General features: G+C 35.4%; 2 protein-coding genes across 2 annotated transcripts; one reads left to right on the top strand and one right to left on the bottom strand.

The window, feature by feature from the left end:
- The first annotated feature begins 1,003 nt into the window (after window positions 1-1,003).
- Window positions 1,004-9,236, top strand: LOC132065339 (auxin response factor 4). The gene is made up of 12 exons (XM_059458678.1): window positions 1,004-1,751; window positions 1,833-1,889; window positions 2,847-3,032; window positions 3,116-3,200; window positions 3,268-3,358; window positions 3,991-4,155; window positions 5,758-5,877; window positions 5,965-6,040; window positions 6,978-7,143; window positions 7,244-7,992; window positions 8,076-8,266; window positions 8,788-9,236. The coding sequence occupies exons 1-12, from the start codon at window positions 1,419-1,421 to the stop codon at window positions 8,969-8,971; spliced, it is 2,403 nt and encodes an 800-aa protein (XP_059314661.1). The 5' UTR covers window positions 1,004-1,418; the 3' UTR covers window positions 8,972-9,236.
- A 1,796-nt stretch (window positions 9,237-11,032) lies between these two features.
- LOC132065340 (isovaleryl-CoA dehydrogenase, mitochondrial) lies at window positions 11,033-19,450 on the bottom strand. The gene is made up of 15 exons (XM_059458679.1): window positions 19,242-19,450; window positions 17,903-17,986; window positions 17,761-17,818; window positions 16,754-16,878; window positions 16,624-16,668; window positions 15,450-15,498; window positions 15,162-15,271; window positions 14,600-14,676; window positions 14,379-14,429; window positions 14,221-14,285; window positions 12,425-12,579; window positions 12,298-12,338; window positions 12,147-12,201; window positions 11,975-12,031; window positions 11,033-11,358 (listed from the first exon to the last, which is right to left on the bottom strand). Exons 1-15 carry the CDS (start codon window positions 19,356-19,358, stop codon window positions 11,212-11,214), a joined length of 1,236 nt encoding a protein of 411 aa, XP_059314662.1. The 5' UTR covers window positions 19,359-19,450; the 3' UTR covers window positions 11,033-11,211.
- Between the last annotated feature and the right edge of the window lie 357 nt (window positions 19,451-19,807).

The raw sequence follows: 19,807 nt of genomic DNA on the forward strand, positions 1-19,807 counted from the left end.
TGCTATTATTCAACAAATTACGGACTGGTTGAGAGACTGTTCTCATCTTCTTGACATCCGATCATCTTGGACGTTTAATGATTATATTCTTCTGGATGTGCTCTACACTCATCAAGCTCGTAAACTCGCAATTAACTCCAAAATCATTGTTGATTGCTTTAATGAAAATAAAGAAACCCTAAAATTACCCATACCTAGACTCATGGTGGAGCTTCATTTCATCCAAATTCTCGACCAGCCATTTTCAAATCGTCTATACATTTAGAGAAAACAACAAAGTGTCAAACTCTTTAGCAAACTTCGGCTGCGATTCGCAAATTGACCATAGATTCCCCCTACAACTAATTATAGGACGAAAATTTTATCCTTGCACCAACGTTTCCCTTCCAAATTTAACAATTACATTGAAAAAAAAATTAAGTAGAAAAGGAAAAAAAAGAATCAATACTATGATTATGCTTCACATATATTTTAAAAAGGAAAAAACAAAGAGAAAAAGGCAATGCAAAGCAAAAGACTTAAAGAAAGATGGTTGATGAAGATGTGTGGGTTCTGTACTGTCTTTAACCTGTCCCCTCCACTCAACACAGTGTTGGGTCTATCTTTGTTTCTCAGAAAAAAAAAAAAAGTTAAAAAAAAAAAAAAAAAAAAAACAGTGTTTTGAGTCCAAAAGGGCACTAAGCACATTGGCCTTTTTCTACTTTTGCTTCAGTTGCTACCTTAGCATTTGTCTATGTCTTCTGCTCCCTCTTCTCAGAACTGCAAATGGGGCACAAATCATACTTTGAATTTCTTGTTATTATTTGATACCCTCTACTTTTAAGTCTTTCATGAACATGACTTTCTTGTTCTTTTCTCTTCAATTTCTTTTCTTGTTCTTGCTTTAAAGACAACCTTTTCTTAAAATATTAGCATTTTCTTGGTTCTATTCAGTTTATTTTCCTGTTCTTGCTTTAAAGACAACCCCCCTTTTTTTTTAATAGCATTTCTTGATTTGACTTCATTTCCCAATTTTCTATTAGTATTTCTCAGCTTTGTGGCAAACACTTGATTACCATCTTCTCAACTTTTAATTTGCTTTTTCCCTGTTGCTTTGTTTGTTGTTGTAATGCTAAATTGATAACCAAAAAAAAAAAAAAAAAAAAAAGAACCTTTTTTTGGGGTGTTTTATGTTCAATCTTGTTATTTGACTTCATTTTTCAATTTTCTATTGCCCCTTTTCTTGTTGTTGTGCTTTGTTGGTGTAATGCTAAACTAAAAAGAAAAAAAGAACCTTTTTTTGGGGTGTTTTATGTTCAATCTTGATATTTGGCTTCATTTCTCAATTTTCTATTACCACTTTTCTTGTTGTGTGTTTTGTTAGTGTAATGCTAAACTGAGAACAAAAAAAAGAAAAAAAAAAGAACCATTTTTTTTTCATGGAAATTGATCTGAATGCATGTTGTAATGGTGAATGTGAGAAAGGGGGTTGTTGTGTTAATGTCAATTCTTCCACCACTACTTCTTCATGTTCATCAAATGCATCTTCATCTTCTTTACCTGTTCCTTCTTCAATTTACATGGAACTTTGGCATGCTTGTGCTGGTCCTTTAACTAGTTTACCCAAGAAAGGAAATGTAGTGGTTTATTTCCCTCAAGGACACGTGGAGGAAGCTGCTTCATCCTCTCCATTTCCACCTATCAAGATTGATTTCCCAACTTTTGGTCTTCACCCTCAGATCTTCTGTAGAGTTGAGGATGTTCAGTTGCTTGTAAGGACTTAATTTTTTGCCCCTTTTTAGATTAAAGTTTCTAGTAAGTACTTATAATATGTTTCTCTTTGTGTAAAACAGGCAAATAAGGAAAATGATGAGGTTTATACACAGCTCACTCTTCTACCTCTTCCAGAGGTAAGACCAGTTGTTGTTTACATGTTCAATCTTGATGTCTTGCTGTTTTAGGTTCAAATTTTGAGTAAAGGTGTTAACTTTAGAGTGTTTAGCTGCTGTTTTTGTTCATTTATTTATCTTGTTTCACTGTAAGGGGTCTTTTTCAGTTCTTTCTACTTGAATTGGTCTTTGCTTTTAGTGTAATTTTCTTTTACATTGAAATAGACTGAGTACTTTTGCTGTTCTATGTTCAATTTTTGGGTAAAGGTGTTCACTTTAGTGTGTTTAGCTGCTGTTTTTGTTCATTTATTTATCTGTTCCACTGTAAGTGGCCTTTTCCAGTTCTTTCTACTTGTGTTGGTCTTTGTTTTTGGTGTAATTTTTTACATTGAGCTAGACTGAGTTCTTCAGGATATGTTTAATATTGATCTTTTACATTTCTATGTTCAATTTTTGAGTTTAAGGTGTTAACCTTAGCGTGTTTAGCTGCTGTTTTTGGTCATTTATTTACCTGGTTCCACTGTAAGGGGCCTTTTCCAGTTCTTTCTACTTGCATTGGTCTTTGTTTTTAGTAGGCGTTTGGCCGTAGATTCGAAATATTTTTCACTTTATTTGGAATTTATGAAGTTGGAGTTGAGGATGGAGTTGTGCTTGGTTATACTTTTTGCAAAGGATAGAATAAAGCACTTTATTTGGAATTTATGAAGGCGGAGTTGGAAAACAGGTTTGGAAACACTTCTCCAAATTTGGAATCCGAACTCCAGGTTGGATTTGGAAATCTTACAACCAAATACTGATTTTGAAATAAAGTGAAAAATTATTCTGGAAAAAAAATGAATAATTGTCATGGTCAAACGGCTTTGATATTTTGTTCCACTGTAAGGGGCTTTTTCAGTATTTTCTACTTGAATTGGTATTTGTTTTTAGTTTTTACAATGAGCTAGACTGAGTTTTCCGTGATTTCATTGTACTTTCCAGTCAGTGGCTATAACCTTAGAAGGGAAAGAACATGAAGATTCGGGGACGGATGAGGAAGGGAATGGAGTTAATCCAGGGAAATCGGCTTCTCACATGTTCTGTAAAACGCTTACTGCTTCCGATACCAGTACCCATGGTGGCTTTTCAGTTCCCCGTCGAGCAGCTGAAGACTGTTTTCCCCCTCTGGTATGACTCCGAGATTGTTAGCTAATTGCTTGTAATTGTCTGGTAAATTTGCTTCTAACTTCGTGCAACATTATTAAATGTAGGATTATAAAGAACAAAGGCCCTCTCAGGAGCTGATTGCCAAGGATCTGCATGGAGTAGACTGGAAATTTCGTCACATTTATAGAGGTATTGACTTAAACATTTAGATACTTGCTCGGTCCGAGATATTTATGACTTGATGCTTTTCTTTCAGGCCAGCCAAGGCGACATCTGCTCACTACTGGATGGAGCATTTTTGTCAGCCAAAAGAATCTTGTCTCGGGGGACGCAGTTCTCTTCTTGAGGTATACATATCTTGACTCAATGATATTCTCAGAGTGGTTAACTTTTAGGGGTCGTTTGGTTGCTGGTTAGGAAGTGAATTATTCATGTATTAAAACCAGCGCAACTAGTACCATGTTTGGTAGCATTAATTATAGTTGCTATGTATAAAGTTAATTACACACCATGTTTGGTAGCATTAATTATAGTTGCTATGTATAAAGCTAATTACACCAAGTACGGTGTTTGGTTACCAGCTTACGATCCCGCATAACTAAAACATGTATAAGTTATGAGGGAATCTATGTATTATTTTATGCTGCATGGAAGATGGAATAATTAAACCCTACATAACTAATCCCTGCATAACTCTAACCAGCAACCAAACGACCCTTTAAGGAATTCAGGTACTAGAGCTCTTTGCCAATGAGCTCGAAAAGAGAATGAGGATGGAAAATGAACAACATGAAAAAATCAACTCATTGTGCTGGTAAGCTAGCAAAATCATTAGGTCCAACTCCTAGGGTTTCAGTATGTCATAATGACCAGTTAGGACGTGAATGCCAAGATTTTAATTGATCTGCTATTCAACTTTTGAAGCTTGTTCAGTCGCAATATTTTTTGTTTTATTCAAGTAGTTCAACGATCTTTGTAGGGGAGAAGGTGGAGATCTCAGACTGGGAATAAGAAGAGCTGCTAGACCTAGAAATGGACTTCCTGAATCGATAATCAAAAGTCAATATCCTGGTTCCGATGTACTTTCGTCAGTTGCTACTGCCGTATCAGCGAAGAGCACATTCCATGTCTTCTATAGCCCAAGGTATGTTGCTAAATATCTACGATTCTCTGTTTAGTTTTTTCCCTATTTACATGGTAAAATATGTGGCAATATCCCACGTCCGTACATCTTTCACTATTTTGGGGCTGTATGATGTTAATGAGATTTGATACACGTGCCTTAGATTTTAATTCATGAAGGCATAAGAAGATTTGCTTAGCTTGAAGGCAAGATCAGTATTATTAGAAGATATGCTTAGCTTTAAGGAAACAGTTGCTGTAGGGGTAAAGTCGAACTGCTTACTGTCAAACTTGGGAAACTAAACTAGTGTTGATGTCATGAAGTTTTAATCCAGGAAGAATATTATACTAACTTTATTTAACATAGATAGAGGTGCTTTTGAAAAATCTAAACTAAGCTGATTCTGGGTGGTACTACTTGTAATCATGTTGCAGCTTAGATGTTTGTAATTACTTGAAAAGGTCATCTCAGAATGAAGTATGGGTTAGTGTTAAATTTTATTTTAATTTCTTGAAATAGGTATTCAGTGGCGACGACGGTATAAGTGAGATAACAGTGCAACAGTGATTGTCGTCATTGCTAAAAATTATTGTGTTGTTTTAGTAAATTTGGCTCTATCATAATCTACCTTTATTCTTTTTGTCAATTGTTCCTAGATTGAGGCGCAACTAGTGACTTCCTTTCAGTTATGTGGCATCAGCTGCAGAACAAAATGTGATGTAACAAAAAAGAGTACCCAAGTATTTTGATCCAAAATCTATCTATGCAGTGATCTTTCTGTTTGTTAAAGTGTTAATCACCTTCCAACTAATAGTCCTCTGATTCTGAACTTCAGGTGTCAGATGAAAAATATTAGTTGAGAGTGTCAGATGAAAAATATTAGTTGAGAGACAAGTTAGACTCGTTCTTTTAGACTGAGTGATTCAGATGTGTATGTCTTTCTATGCAAATGTGGTGCATGTATGCTCTAGTGGCTCGTATATAGTAGGTTTTCCTAGTAGATCAATGCTATGAAAGCAACTAGTGTACTCTGCTGCTTCGTTTTTCCATGTTTAGCATCTAAAGCAATCAAAGGAATAAAAGACGATCTTGAGTTGGCGAAAATCTTGCACTAAATCCACTAGTGAAATAGCTCTATCCTATCTTGTATATAACTATGCTTCTTTAGAATATCTAATGGTGTAGCTCGTTATTCTCTGGAATTTATGAAATGCAGCTGTTTCCTTTTGGTTAAATTGTTTACTTTTGTGTCTTTCTTTGACCTCTGAAAATTCAGACTTAAGAATTAATATCAATAGGTAAAACCGTTGACAATATGGAAGGGTTGATTCAATTAAGAAGATGTGAAAAAGCATTCTTTCTACTGCTTCCTTCAATTCATGTGTGTTTCAAGCAGAGTTTTGTCCTGATTATGAAACTGTTTATTTCCCAAGGATTAAGGAACAATAAAGAATTATACGTAATATTTAAGAAAATAATCCGATGGACGAAAAAGTCTAATATCAAAGTGATGTTTATTCTATAGTCCACTTTTGCAACTTGCAGCAGTTCGTATCATGAATTTTCTGGATATTTATTGCTTTTGTTATGCTATGTAGATCATTAAGTTTTCTTATAATGTAGGGCAAGTCATTCTGATTTTGTTGTACCTTACCAAAAGTACGTGAAAGCCATCAGCAGTCGGATTCCTATTGGGACAAGATTTAAAATGAGATTTGATTTGGATGATTCACCTGAAAGAAGGTACTTATATCCTTACCAAATCAAAGAGTAAGCTTTTCCATGCAGAAGGTTTCTGTTGTAATAAAAACTTTCCACTACTGCATGCAGGTACAGCGGCGTAGTGACTGGGATAAGTGATATGGATCCCTTTAGATGGCCCAACTCAAAATGGAGATGCTTGATGGTACTCCTAGCATATAGTTATCATTCTGTTGTCTTTTTGAAGTTGTTATGCTCAACCTATCACTTCATGTTTTTGAATAAGTTGGAACTTGTTCCTCTAATTATCTTAGGGTGACTGTCATGCTTTCTTGTTATTTGCAAAAGCCTTTAGGCGTGTTTGGTACGAAGGAAAATCTTTTCCTGGTAAATAAGTTGTTTTTATTTTTTATATTCTGGTCTTCGATAAGTAGAAAATATTGTCCCAAAAGTATTTATATATAATTTATTTAAACATTATAGGGGATTGGGGTGTGTGTGTGGGGCAGGGGGGGGGGGTTGGAGGACGTGGAGGAGTATGGAACTTGTTTTCCGTACTTTCACCAGAGAAGTCATTTTCCTATAGGAAATTTTTCCCAAAATTTTTGACCAACCAAACATTCTACATTAGAAATATATTTTCTGAAAAATGTTTTCCTCTATACCAAACCCACCCTTTATGTTCTTGAATTTTCTGGCTGTGTTACCTTGTATCCTCTTTATCAAGACTTAGATCAGATTTAATTAGGCGTCTTGTAACAAACTAACACATAAATCTGCCGGTTGAATACCACTAGGAACACTTAAAGGACACTCAGGAATCAGGATCATATGTTCTTTGGTTTTATTGATTAAAAGGTCATAAAAATTGACGATAACATGAATAATGCGGTAATGCCTGATAAATTTTTCTCTTGTCGGCGGTAACTATAGTTAGAAACTGCTAAATGCTCAGGTGTGGTAAGATGCTCAATAGATTTTTCTTGTCAAGACTGATAAAGTTTGCTATATCAGCATGACATTCATGTTTTGCATAACTTGAGCTATATTCTACGCAACCAAAACTGTTACAATAAGTATAGTGCCCATTAAGCAACTTGTAAACTTTTTGATGTAAGTGCCTATGGCATCAACTTTAATAGGTCAGATGGGATGATGATATAATGAGTAATCATCAAGAACGGGTTTCTCCTTGGGAAATTGATTCTTCAGTTTCCTTACCACCACTGAGCATTCAGTCCTCTCCAAGACTGAAGAAACTTCGGACTAGTCAGCAGGCACCATTAGTACTGGACAGCCATTTTGCTGGTACTTATCCAACTTTTCTAAACAAAGTTTGTAATATGTTATCATTATGTCGTGATTTCACTAAAATTCTCTTTCTTTTCCCTTTTTGTTATTTTATCAGGAGGGAGTGCTCTTTTAGATTTTGAGGAGTCGGTAAGATCCTCCAAGGTCTTGCAAGGTCAAGAAAATTTAGGTCTGATATCACCTCCCTATGGATGTGATAAAACAGTCCGTCCACTGGATTTCGAGCTGCAAAGTGTAGCTCGTCACAATCACAATCTCATGCCGAATGGTATAGAGAACATAATTGTTGGTGACTTTGTGAAAACTCAGCCTCCAACTACCTACACAGGCTTTCTGGAATCCAATAGGTTTCCAAAGGTCTTGCAAGGTCAAGAAATTTGCTCGTTAAGATCCCTTACTGGAAAAAGTGATGTTAACTTTGGTGCTTGGGGAAAATCTGAATTTGGTTGCAATGTTTTTGGTGCGTATCAGAGGCCGAAAGCCAATTTCTATCCTCTCGCTTCTGAAGGGGCAAGGAATATGTTTTTACCTTACAATGCTATGTATAGAGCCGGACAAGATCCTGTGGTGCACTCGTACATCACTAATTTCCAAAGAGAAAATCCTACCTTGAATCAGAATTCAATCCAAAATGTGGTTAGGAGGGAAGTAGGCGGGATGCCGAAGTTTGGAAATGAGCAGAGGCCACTCGAGATGTCTAAAGTGTCTATTCCCGAGCCCCATTTCAAGAATGAGAACGGTGACTCCTTAAATGCACAGGCTTCATGTAAACTGTTTGGCTTTTCCTTGACAAAAGAACCATCTACTCCTAGCTCACAGAGTTCTGGTAAGAGGAGCTGTACAAAGGTAAGCTTCGATAAGTGCATGTAGCCGATTGGAACTTTTTTCCACTTTAGACTCTATTGCTAATAATTAATAAAATGGTGTAGGTTCACAAACAAGGCAGTTTGGTTGGACGCGCCATCGATCTCTCAAGATTAAATGGCTATGACGACTTGTTGGTTGAGTTGGAAAGGCTTTTCAACATGGAAGACCTCTTAAGAGATCCCAACAAGGGGTGGCGAATCTTGTATACCGACAGTGAGAATGACATGATGGTTGTCGGAGACGATCCGTGGCAGTAAGTCCCTTTCCATGCATTTGAGTTCTCGTCGCTGTCTCAATTGTTTGATGCTATTTTCAAAAAATATTAGTTTTGATTGATAAATGCATATGAATCGTGAGAACCACACAAGTTTTGCTTTGAACCACACAAGTTTTGCTTCTGATTAACTTCTCGAGATATGGATATTCCGCTAACCTCCAACAGAATCCGAGTTTCCTTTTACTTTTCTTCGATACTGATTGTCTCCTTCACACCCTCCTATACACCCCACCACCACCCCCCATAGTGTTTGACTAGATTATGTTCAAAAGCTTTTGGGATAATATTTTCTACTTTCCAAACACAAGAAAATAAGTGGAAAAAAAAAAAAAACACTTATCTTCCCGGAAAACATTTTCCTTCATACCAAACACACCCTAAATTAGAACTTGTTATTTTGCAACTTCTGCCAAGCAGAGGGGGAAAAAGTAAAGTTTCCCTTGATAGGCCAATTCGCGTATTAGTGACTTGGGTACCTTCTAAATGATTTTTTGCAGTGAGTTCTGTGAGGTAGTATCTAAGATCCACATATACACTCAAGAAGAAGTGGAGAAAATGACTATTGAAGGGATCAGTGATGACACTCAAAGTTGTTTGGAGGAGGCACCAGCAGTTATGGATGTCTCAAAGTCTTCATCAGTTGGCCAGCCTGATTCTTCTCCAACTGTAATCAGGATTTGAATAAAAGCTGATTATCTATGAATGGTCATGCTTTGTTATGTTAAGTGATATATGTGATAATACTACTCTACCTACTAGATGTTGTTTATGTTAAATAAATTGTTGTCCCTCTAGTCAACATGTAAGTTATTTTGGAACCTGGAAGTATGTTTTCAACTACAATGGGAGCTTGTAAGGGATAAAAGTATGTGGTGACTCATAAGCCATTATAACTCTAAATTCTGGTTATGCTTCACTATGTATAATATTGAACACTGTATGAATACCCCTACTCTGCCTCCCCCCCCCCCCCCCCAAAACTCAAGTTATGTCTTCAGCGTTAATTTCAGTAAGTTGTTGGGGAATGTCGGAATTTGAGCAGGGAGGCCATGGCTCTCGATATACACTGGTCGAAAACTCTTTTTGTTTTTTCTTTTTTATCAAGCCTTTTTCTATAAAATGTATGGCAATTCTGCCAAAGCGGAGACTTTGACCGAATGAATAGGGGTCAAGTGATAGACATTTCTTGAGGAAGAGAATCCAGGATGAACGGTTTTTTCATTCGCTATGAGATATCAATGAATTGAGAAGGAATGTGGGTTATTTTTGTTGGAGTTTGGAGCATTTTAATATTGAAGTAATATTTTTCATGACTTCTCATTTGTTAAAAGATAAGAGGTGATATGATGGTGTTAGTACATCCTATAATTTCAACTTGTCCAATATTTGTTAGAATCATGAGACATATCCGGGCAATTTGCAGGATTGCCCTTCGCTGGGGTGGTCTTTAATTTTTATCCCTCAAAATGGTGGTCTTTAAATTTTGCCCTTCAAGCAGAAATTCTACTTTGAGAATTTTTTTTTTTTTTTTTTTACTGAGCTGGGGTTCGAAGTTCGAACTCACAACCTCGGGGTGTTAGGCGAAGGGCAAAACTTAAAAACCACCAATTTGAAGGACAAAAATTAAAGACCACCCCAAATGAAGGGCAGTCCGCGCAAAAAGAAGAATATACCTAAGAGGACAAATAAAGAATGTCAATTTTGGCATCCAGTCTGAATTTTCTTAAGGATAGTGAGCTATTCGAGTCTTTATTTGATGATTCTTTCTAAAGTATCATTGTTGTGATGTAAATAAGTACATTGCAAATATCACCAACAGTGACACTAAAAAGATAAAAGAAGAAAAACATTATCTTTCTAGTTTAAAACTTCATACAATCAGTTTTTTTTTAAAACCAGCATACTTAATGAAAATGGTGTTTTTCTAATTACTTTTTGAGGGGAAAAGCGTTGGTTGTTACTTGTTAGTGCCATCTAATGCCTACCTAGATTGGACTGGTAGTGGCAATAGGTACTATATAAAACACCACAAATATGTAGCCTTTTTATTTGAATATTTTAATGAAGTGCATCAGCAATAACAACCCCATGGATTTTTTATTGGCATTCCAGCTATAAAAGCACTAAAAACTAATTTTCATAGGTTATCCCCATCACAATTCTCTGCTGCCAAACAACATAATTAGGCCATTATCATAATAAGTTCGGTATCGATGATAAAACAACGTAATTGCACCTTATCTTAATCCAAATAAGTTGGGACCGACTCTATGAATCTCATTGAAAAACAAAGAAAGAAAAAACTAAACAAAATTCTTTATTTTCCAAACAAGAAAAATAGTACTTTGCTACAAATTGTTATTTGATTGTTTAGTACTTTGAGCCGAGGATATATCGGAAACAACATCTCTACCTTCACAAGGTAAGGGTAAAGTCTGTGTACACTCTACCCTCCCCAGACCCCAGTTGGTAGAATCATACTAGGTATGTTGTTGTAGTACTTTGCACCATTTCTAGAATTTCTAGAGCTCGTCACAAAAATTAAATGCAGAGCTAGTCAAGGAATCCTAGATTGTTTTCAAGCTACTGAAAATTAAATCCTTGAAAAATAGAATTCAGAGCTTGTCAAGGATTCAATTTTCAGTAGAAAACAATCTATGATAGTTATAACTAAGTGCATGCACCGTTTTAGAGCAAGTTTTTCCAAAATGCCATCCACATTTCTCAGACTGCAAGTGGGAGTACACTTGAAATAATGGCTTTCTTCCCCAATGGACAAATTAATACATTGTTCATACACAAAACTAAAGGGAATAACTTATTTTTTTCTTTTGTTCCAAATGAAAAGAAAAGTGGGGAAGGGGGAGGCTCAATTTGTGCTATTTTCTCTACGAGCTCGAGAAAGCATCTACACCTCGATGTCATTGTTCTTTAAAGAGTTCACGGCCTATTATCATTCTTCTGATCTCGCTTGTGCCTGCTCCAATCTCATACAGTTTGGCATCTCGAAGAAGACGTCCAGTAGGGTACTCATTCACGTACCCATTTCCTCCAAGGCACTGAATAGCCTGCATCACGCGCAACAATCTCATAAGCATATCACCTTTCCTACTTCTCATAAGCATATCACCTTTCCTACTTCTCATAAGCATATCACCTTTCCTACTAAATTTTTGATAACCGAGACATTCCCTCCGAAACTCGGTGGATATTGGCTCTGTTACTCTACCCTGTCATCATTCCTACTAAATGCTAGAAGCTTTTGTGCCTTTAAATCCACTAAAACATATTGACATTACCAGAATAAGACAACAAAGATATTTGTGAAGAATCCGCTGGCTGCTAGCGGATTTTTCAAGAAGTGACTGTCCTTTTCAGTATATTATTGAACCAATAAGAAATAACAGAAGTTACAAACTAAGGGTGACACATATGAACTGACTGCCTATGGGTAGGGACGAAGCTATAAGCTTGTCTACGGGTTTGCCAGAACCAAGTAGCTTCGGCCAGACTCTGTATTTGTATTTAAAAATACACTTAATATGTATAAATAATTTATCCAGAACCTAGTAAGCTATCGTTTCTAGAATTCAGAGCCCATAAACTTAAAATCCTAACTCCGCCTCTGCCTATGGGTGAAGATTTAATTAGCAGAAAGGAACAGAAAGGAATAAAGTTTCTCACCTGAAGAGCAACTTGGGTTGCTCTTTCAGCAGCGGAGAGTATAACACCAGCACAATCCTAAACAAACATAATTGAACGCATGTTAAGTTCAAAGGGAAAGGATGTTTTAGCTTTTTTAAAGTTAAAAAACTACATCAAGAAGAAAACAAACGCAAATTTCTAGTGCAAGGACCTTCGTAATGATCGTCCCGCTGTCACATTCCCTTGCAACTGAATAGAGATAAGATCTGTTGTGAACCATGAAAAAGAAAAAGCACATGATATTATTGATCAGATCAGCCAACAAAATAAAATAATATGTATGACAAGAACGAACAACAGACCTTGAGGATTGCAAAGACGTGTACATGTCAGCAACTTTTCCCTATGTTTTCAGGTCAATAGGCAAGATAATTTTAGAATTTTGACAAACAAGGAACAGCAATAATTGTCCAGAAGGCAGTTAAGCACCTGTACAAATTGAAATTCTCCAATCGGCCGCCCAAATTGTTCTCGTTGTCTAATATAGGGAAGAACAACATCGAGACAAGCTTGCATAATTCCAACAGGACCAGATGCCAAAACGAGTCTTTCCAAATCAAGCCCGGACATCAGAACATAAACTCCTGAAGCAGTAAAAAAAGCTTTTTTGTGAGAGAGATGCAATCAAACCTCTCTATAACAGCGTTGTTTGACTTGATATTTTTTGGCTACTATAGGGAAATCTTGTTAGATAAAACATATAATATAACATAACATGAAAAATAGGTTCCAAGAAAAACTTGGCCATTATAGTAATTGTTATAGAGGATGGCTATTATAGAGAAGTTTGACTGTAGTAAGAGAAGTTTGACTGTAGTACCAGTGTTGTCTCACTTAGCTTATACCAAAATTTCACTCCTCATATACCTCAAGTGTGACATTATGATGATTGAAGCATTACAAAAGGGACTAGGAACCAAAAATAACTTCAACGGAAGTCGTTGCAAAAGCCTACAATCTCTCACAATCTATGCAGACTTAACGAAGAAAACAAATACTCCCATTCTAATCTACGGAAAAGGCTAAACTATGCCATCGAACTATCGGAAATGGCTCATTTATGCCACTTGTCAATAGTTTGGCTCATTTATGCCATTGAACTATTAGAAATGACTCATTTATGCCACTCATCAATAGTTTGGCTCATTTATGTCATCGCCCGTTACCAAAATGACTCATCCATGCCATTTTTCATTAACGCCGATTTTACAATACCAGATATGACATGTGGCCTCCAACTAGATTATGGTTGTGGGTGGGTAGGGTGTATGGGTCGAATTTTTTATTAATTTGGTATTTAAAATTGGGCTGGTTTAATTAAACGACGTAGACCTCTAATTCGAGGCCACGTGTCATATCTGGTATTATAAAACCGGCGTTAATGAAAAATTGCATGAATGAGTCATTTTGGTAACGGGTGATGGCATAAATGATCCAAACTATTGATGAGTGGCATAAATGAACCATTTCCGATAGTTTGATGGCATAAATGAGCCAAATTATTGATGAGTGGCATAAATGAGCCATTTCCGATAGTTCGATGGCATATTTGAGCCTTTTCCGTTTAATCTATATGATGGTGTTTGACTAGGTAAAGAGTTTAAGGTGTTCATTTTGACTTATGTATATATTAATAGTGGATGATATTAGTAAAGTATTAGTAGAAAAGTTAGTTTGATAAAAGAAAATATCACATCAAAGTTTAAATTTGAATAATTGGATTCTGGGAAATTGGGAATATTGATAGAAATGAAATGGTTTTGAACATTTTGAAACATTCCAAAATAGAAAGGGTGTCCCGTAAATTGAAATAAAAAGAGTAGATGCAAAAGAATCCGCATACACATTACCAGCTAGTTTGGGTTAAAGCTTACTAATGTTGGTTATACTTATACTAGGTCTGGTGTAACACTGAGTTTGGTTATACCTCTACATAAAAATTTAGACAAATATTGTGCAACTCTAAGGTTAAACCTTCTTTAGCATAAGCCATATTAAAAACAAGAATTAGACAAATCCTGCTTTCGCTTTGCTTGAAAACTTCAGTAGCTCATCAGATCACCCCTTTCAAGTGTTTACCCTGCTTTTCTCGGATTCTCAAATACTTGCTCAGTTAGGTAAGGTCTCTCAGTATTTTGCTTTCAATACCGAAAATGGAAGTAAGGTGTTACATTAGTGAAGGACCAAAATAAGGCAAGATATTTAGGACAAAACAGAATTCCTACCTTTTCCTATTTGACCCAGAACATTTTCTTCAGGAACAAAACAGTTCTCGAACACAAGCTCACATCTACGGTTAAGAGAAAATTTATTAGGCTACCTTCAGCATAGTAATGCAAAATGTAAATCCAAACAGAGAAACACTTGGGCAAGATGTACATACGTATCACTTCCTCGCATCCCAAGTTTGTCTAATTTCTGGGCGGTAGAGAATCTGCATATTCAGTTAATAAGAAGAATAAGCATGTTTCGAGCTCATTGGGATATCTAGTGTTTTTATTATAATTACATCATACTTTACTATTTGCAAGAAAAAATAGTAAAGAGTAAGTATTTTCTCTCATTTTTCATTTCTTCCAAGTAATATCAGTACAGGGTGCGTACCCTTTCATTCCCTTCTCGATAAGGAATGCTGTGATTCCTTTTGAACCAGCTGAGACATCTGTCTTTGCATAAATAACCTGATCCAGAAATAGATTTTCATAAACGAACCTTAAAATTGAATTCCCATTCAGAATAAGACCAGAAATAAAAATTCCAACTAAACAAAGATAACAATTGGCCAAAAGGATGTGTGAAAATGGCAAATGGGCTATCTATAAAGCCAAGTTTAACAGCGAAGAGGAGAAAATTTTGTAAAAGTGAAGAGTATATAGACTTTTGCAGGTGCATAATTAGTATGTTTCAGAAGTAACTTTTCAATAGCTAATCCAATTAAATTCGTTGACAATATTGGCCCTTAAACATTGTAAACAAATTATCCATTGCTGCTGTGATTGCAGATGTGCTGCTCGAAAGAAACTAGACAGTCTGTCTTGCAAAATCAACAGTCAATAATCAAATCTGGATAAGTGATTCTGTAGAAAAGCTTTTACAAGCTATCTCTATTTAGCTGATCAACAGACAAACCGAATAAAATTAAGGAGAGAAACATTAAAAGAAGTACCAATGTCTGAGCCGTTGGACCATTTGTGCACCACATTTTATTTCCATTCAGAACATAACCACCCTCAACACGTTCAGCTTTGCACTTCATGCCAACAACATCTGACCCAGCTGAACCATGAAAACAGAACTATTTAGTGACACTACAACACATAAAATCACAAGCCTTTTCCTCACTCGTAAGACCAGACCAACTTTCCGCTCAAAGAAAAAGGAAATGGAGAATTAGCATCCAAAAATAATATGATAATGAGAGACATAAAATTGAAATTGAATTAACAGTAGTTACCATTAGGTTCACTCATAGCTAGAGCCCCCACATGCTCACCACTGATTAGCTGCACCAATCAAGTCATAACAGAGTTAGCCACAAATGTTAGCCATTCAGACACTTTATTTTAAAAAGGGATCACATCAACAGAACACAGATGCTAAAATAATGCTCCACTTTTGTTGCACCCCTACATTTAAAGCCAAACCCTTGAGCAAGGGCAAATGGGACCAAGTGAAAGCCAGAATAAGTTTGGGCTATATTTGAGCAAAAGAAAGCTCAACTTACTCTTAGTACAACTTCTTAAAGGGAAGATTACTCTAGTAAATTTATTTCCAACCAAATGAATAAATGTCATCTATAACTCGAAGCCCACATCTTTCCCGGTGTTCTAAGTTATAGATCCATATAAGGTGCTAGATTAAAAAGTCTTAGAGTTCATAACTGTAATTTATTGGTGTTATTCATTTGGTGTCACGTGATTTCTGCCATTCATCATTTGAGCTGATCCTAATTATATAATCCAGTTCAGAAAATCTTTAGAGAAAACCCAACTAAGTTGTGGATGCTGTTGATGACTTGTAAGAAATTATATACTAAGTATTTGAAGCTTTGGTAAGTTAGTATATTCACATACCCAGTTCTTCACTAATCACGCTTGTGCCATTACTATGTGAAGTTGTTGAGTGCGTATAACTATGGCCTACCTTGGGCAAAAATTTTACTCACTCCAACATCTGTTTTTTTGCTGATAAACCACCAATTCCAACACTGTCAGTTAATCTAGACTATGGATCCACCAGCAAAGATTTGAAGCACTTATGAGATATATTTTGGTGAATCGTGATATCGTAAAGGAATAAAAAATTAAAAAGAACTTTCATGAGACTCCAAAAATTGTGCTGATAATAGCATGTCGGAACCGATAAATTTGATAGAATTTGTGTAGGGCAGGAGTAAGCTCAATGATAAAACACAAATAATATAACGGAGAATTTTGTGACATGAATAATTTCCTCTTCCAATAATCAGATGATTTTCTGAAAGAGATGACGTGATTTTTGGTTCATTTAATATGAATGGTGGTCTATTGAAGATCACAGATGTCAATCACCTATACTGGAAAAAACATAGTAGCTGGAAGGAAATGTAAATATACAACTGGAAACGAAATGTGATGGTGGAAGAAAACCTTTGGTAGATACTTTTGTTTCTGCTCATGGGTTCCATTTCTAACCTACAAAATCATCAGTATTTGTTAATTATTAGGCACTCAGCACGAAGAGACTGCCTATATATAACTTGAGTTGTAAAACAGTTACCAACTGATTAATGCATAGGTTCGTGTGGGCACCATAAGATAGGCCAACTGACCCCGATGCTCGACTAATCTCTTCCATGGCTATGCAGTGATACAGATAACCAAGGCCAAGTCCCCCATATTCCTCTACACAGACAAAAAAAAGCAATCTCAGACAAAAAACTTTTGGGTCTGTCAGTTGGCAAATTCCAGTCTATAAAGGCACTTCATAGCTAAAGGAAGAAGAAGATCTGAAAGTCCTGTACTGCTTAAATGTTAAAACCGGGAAAAGAAAGGAAAGGAACTCTCAAAACATATGGGATACCAATTTCCTACGTCAAAAGGAAAACAGTATCTCTTTAGAGATATGAGGCATACTATTAGCTATATGCTTCTGCTACCCAAAGAGAGTAAGATAGAGTCCTTTGTCTAACATAAGTGAACTAATCAAAATCAATTCCCACAAGATACGTGATTGGAAAACTATCCTGATTGAAGCCGTATCAAGACATCAGGAGATTCAGCTTATTTTACGTGAACCTAACTCCTCTCACAGATTTTAAGCATATTGAAGCTCATGATCACTAAAACACTGTACCCTAATCTAGTTTGAAATTTCCAATTACATTGGTAACCGATGAAAGCCTTATTCTCAGTAGTGATTCAGTGCTAGATTGATCAACGACGGAACAAACGACAAATTTTTACAACAGCTTTTTCGTACACATTCAATTGACTGGCATCATACTATCTTCAACCATTTTCCACCATGAGTAGGTTCAGATCCTATTAGATGCATGCCAATGAGACTGCCTCATGAATTCAATTCAAGGGCAAATTCATTTCCTATATTTTTTACTATAATGATTATATCAATGCCACCTTTCCCCAGAGCATGGACAAGTTGATCAAGTTACATGAAATAAAAGAACTGACGAGTGACAGTTAATTCCCAGTAAAGTCCAGGTCATTTCATGGCTAGCTTGGCCCACATCAAAATCAACAAAAAGACTATGATCAAAGGCTTACCTGGCACTGTAATACCGTGGAGATTAAAATCTCCCATTAATTTCCACAAATTAACATCCTGATATGACAAGAACAGAGGTTTAAATGCCAGTTTTTGTGTTCATAGAACATTTCAGACAAAAAGAGCCAATATAGCACATACCTGAGGGAAATAATTCGTTTTATCTATTTTTTCAGCATGGGGGGCAATATTTTCTTGAGCAAATTGTGCCACACTTTCTTTAAACTGTAAATTTACAAATGGAAGAGTTAGAGAACTGCCATAGTGCATTTCACAAACAGAATGCATTCACATGTGATGCAATTAAAAATATTGCCTTGAAGTAAAACATACTCCATACTAGCTTAAGAGAAATGGGAAAAAAATCAATGCTAAAGCCAACCTTTTTTTCACAGGGGGAGCAATAGTGGCCACCCGTTTGGCCACGAAAATTTTTCACTTTTTTCCAGAAAACGTTTTCACTTTATTTGGAAATCAACGTTTAGCCATGGAAATTCCAAATACAACCAAATATTCTTTGCAAAAACTATAACCAAACACAACTCTATCTTCAACTCCAACTCCAAAATACCAAATAAAGTAAAAAATATTTGATTTTCATCGCCAAACGCCTACTTAGATAGTGGCACACAAGGCCCCCAAAAGGAGAAACTTCTTGAAATAAAAACACAACGAATCATCCAAACAACTTGATAGTCGATAACATCATTTCATAAATCATTCCACATTCTAGAGCATCACATATAACTATGCAAACCAAGAGTAACAGAGATCAAAGAAAAAAAAAAGTCAAAATTGCTACAAAGGCCCCCAAAATGAAAAAAAAATAAATTAAAATTAAAAAAAAAAAAAAAAAAAAAAAAAGGGGGGGTCTTCACTAAAATCTGCAAGAAGACTACTAAATTCAGAATTAATTACCTAAAACAAATACTTTCACAAACTAAGTCACAAAACCAGAAGTTACCAAACTCAGTGCTAAAACCTATTAATAGGCAAATTTATTTACCTAACCCAAATATAGAAAATTGTACTACTAGGTTAATAGCTACCCTAAAAATACTTAAATTATAAAGAACCTTTTTACTAAATAACTATATTAGCAACTATATCAACATCCAAAAAATTATAACTTCATTTATATACATAATCAAAAAAAAAAAAAAAACAGTTTTTCTTTACTAGGTTAATTGCTAGCCTAAAAATAGCTAAAATTACAATGAACACTTTTAATGAATAAAGAAGAACACTGATTGTAATAGGTTGATAAAAACTGTAAAAACAATCCAATTAAATGGGTATAGAAGAAATTGAAGTAAATATTAATTAAACTATAATTACATGCAAATAATTGTAAACTTCATTAATATGCACAACAGAAAAAAATAAATTAACAGATGGGGTTAATTGCTAGCCTAAAAATAGTTAAATTATGATGGGACTAAAGTGTAAATAATTGATAATAAGAGATGAAAAAATTGACCTGTTTTTGTGTATCATCAAACAGTAAAGAAGTTGTAAACTTAGCAAATTGTGGTTGTTGATTGTTGATTCTGAATAAAGCAGATTTCAAAGACCTTACTGCAAACAATTTATGCATTTCTTATATGGTAATAATAATAATAATTAATATACCAATATTTTTATTTTTATTTATTTTGTTGAAAATGGAAGAGCAAAGTGAGAAAATGATTGGGGAATGCTCATTTTATAGGTACATGTTACGTGTAGAAATAAAAGTAAGGGTGCTGTTGTAGCTTCTAATTCATGGACGCAATTGCAATTTTAAACAAAAATGTTGGAAGATAGACATGTCAATCATGAGTCATGACCAATTTTTGCCCCACAAAAATATTATATATAATCTTTGATTTACCACCTAATCATACGAGATTTTTTTGATATATATATAATCATAATGTGTGCGTGATGCATCTCGACAAATTTCACGTGATACATGCCGTCTCTCACTAACAACAAATATCGAATAACTCTACTGACTAAGACTAGAAGATATGAAAGAAATAATACTCCCCCAGTGTCAATTTA

The sequence above is a fragment of the Lycium ferocissimum genome, chromosome 7 (genome assembly GCF_029784015.1).
Source record: "Lycium ferocissimum isolate CSIRO_LF1 chromosome 7, AGI_CSIRO_Lferr_CH_V1, whole genome shotgun sequence".
In the NCBI taxonomy this organism is placed as follows: domain Eukaryota; kingdom Viridiplantae; phylum Streptophyta; class Magnoliopsida; order Solanales; family Solanaceae; genus Lycium; species Lycium ferocissimum.